This window comes from Cyprinodon variegatus, unplaced genomic scaffold, assembly GCF_000732505.1.
Source record: "Cyprinodon variegatus isolate N-32 unplaced genomic scaffold, C_variegatus-1.0 Scaffold1295, whole genome shotgun sequence".
Taxonomy (NCBI): domain Eukaryota; kingdom Metazoa; phylum Chordata; class Actinopteri; order Cyprinodontiformes; family Cyprinodontidae; genus Cyprinodon; species Cyprinodon variegatus.
Genome location: NW_015151748.1, coordinates 43,416 through 44,593, shown reverse-complemented (window position 1 = coordinate 44,593; position 1,178 = coordinate 43,416). Strand labels below are relative to the sequence as shown.

General features: G+C 53.7%; 1 protein-coding gene across 1 annotated transcript in view; it reads left to right on the top strand.

The window, feature by feature from the left end:
* Positions 1-585: 585 nt before the first annotated feature.
* LOC107102673 (protein eva-1 homolog B-like) overlaps positions 586-1,178 on the top strand; it is a 3,134-nt gene continuing 2,541 nt past the window's right edge. The window contains exon 1 of the mRNA XM_015402066.1: positions 586-1,017. Coding sequence (XP_015257552.1) covers positions 951-1,017 — 67 coding nt within the window. The 5' untranslated portion in view covers positions 586-950. The remainder of the gene's footprint in view (positions 1,018-1,178) is intronic.

Sequence of the window (1,178 nt, the reverse complement as noted above, 5' to 3'; positions counted from 1 at the left end):
GTTCGACCCAGTTCCCCAGATGCTGATAAAATGCATCTCTGAGGTCTAATGGTACCAGAACCGTGGTTCCTGTACAGCCATGTAGCAGCATCTATGCTGAATGGCTGGATATAGATCTTTAGCTTCTAGACCTCACTGAGTGACGCTAACTTTCCCTCTAAAGGGTTAAACCGGGTCTCCTTAGAGGTCAGGAACCTTCAGTCCTGCAGACGTGGATCCATCTGGGTTCCCAGCTGGACCGGTGCAGACTGGACCAGGACTGGCTCCGGGTCTCTACCCTCCCCCCTTCTGATAAATGCTCTCAGCTCGGTAAACTTCCTGCCCAGGCGGCAGCGCTCCGTCTCTAATCGACTAAAACAACAGTTTAAAGCTGGGACTAAATGAGGCTCTAAGCGGACCGATGGGTCCAGTTCAGGTCACTGGTCTGAGTCACTGGTCCCATAACAAGGCCCTCCTCCTGCTCCCACGGCCTTATCAGCCTAAAGCAAATAAAAGGAGAGAGGTTTAAAGAGCATCGAGGGTCTGAAGGCGGATAAAGATCAGGGAGGGGGGGTCCGGTCTGCCGGGTCTGCCTGGTTCTGATTGGGCGGTCCCTGGGGGGTAGACCTCAGGGAGGAAAACAGTCGACTCTCACGCCCTCCGCTGCTGGAACCACAGAGACTGCTGGAACGGAACTGTGGGACCAGCAGACCTGGAAGGATCTGATCCAGACTGGCCAGAACGCCTGGTCTGATCCAAAGCAGCAACGCTACAGAACCGATCCACCAGGACCGGTACCAGAACCTGAGTAGAATCCTCAGCCTGGTTTTTATTTCTCTGATAGATATTTTAAAGTAGACAGACGGAATAACCCAAACATCCATGGCTGCTGTCCTCCATGTTCCTCCTAGAACCTCCTCCTAACGGAACCGTCTCTGTTCTCCTCCCAGGATCTGTCTCCGTCTCTCAGGATGGATCCTGTAAAGACCGACATGGAGCTGCTCAGTAACAGCATGGCCACCTACGCACACATCAGAGGTCAGTACCTGCGCCTCCTCCTCTGACCCTGAAGGAGGTCAGAGGAGCCTCCTCCCTCCCTCTGATCCATGACAGAAAAGGCTCCGAAACTCAAGGATGAACGGCAGTAAAACAGAGACGGGAGGTCTGCGGTGAGCAGGTCTGTTTAGTTGACGTGTTTC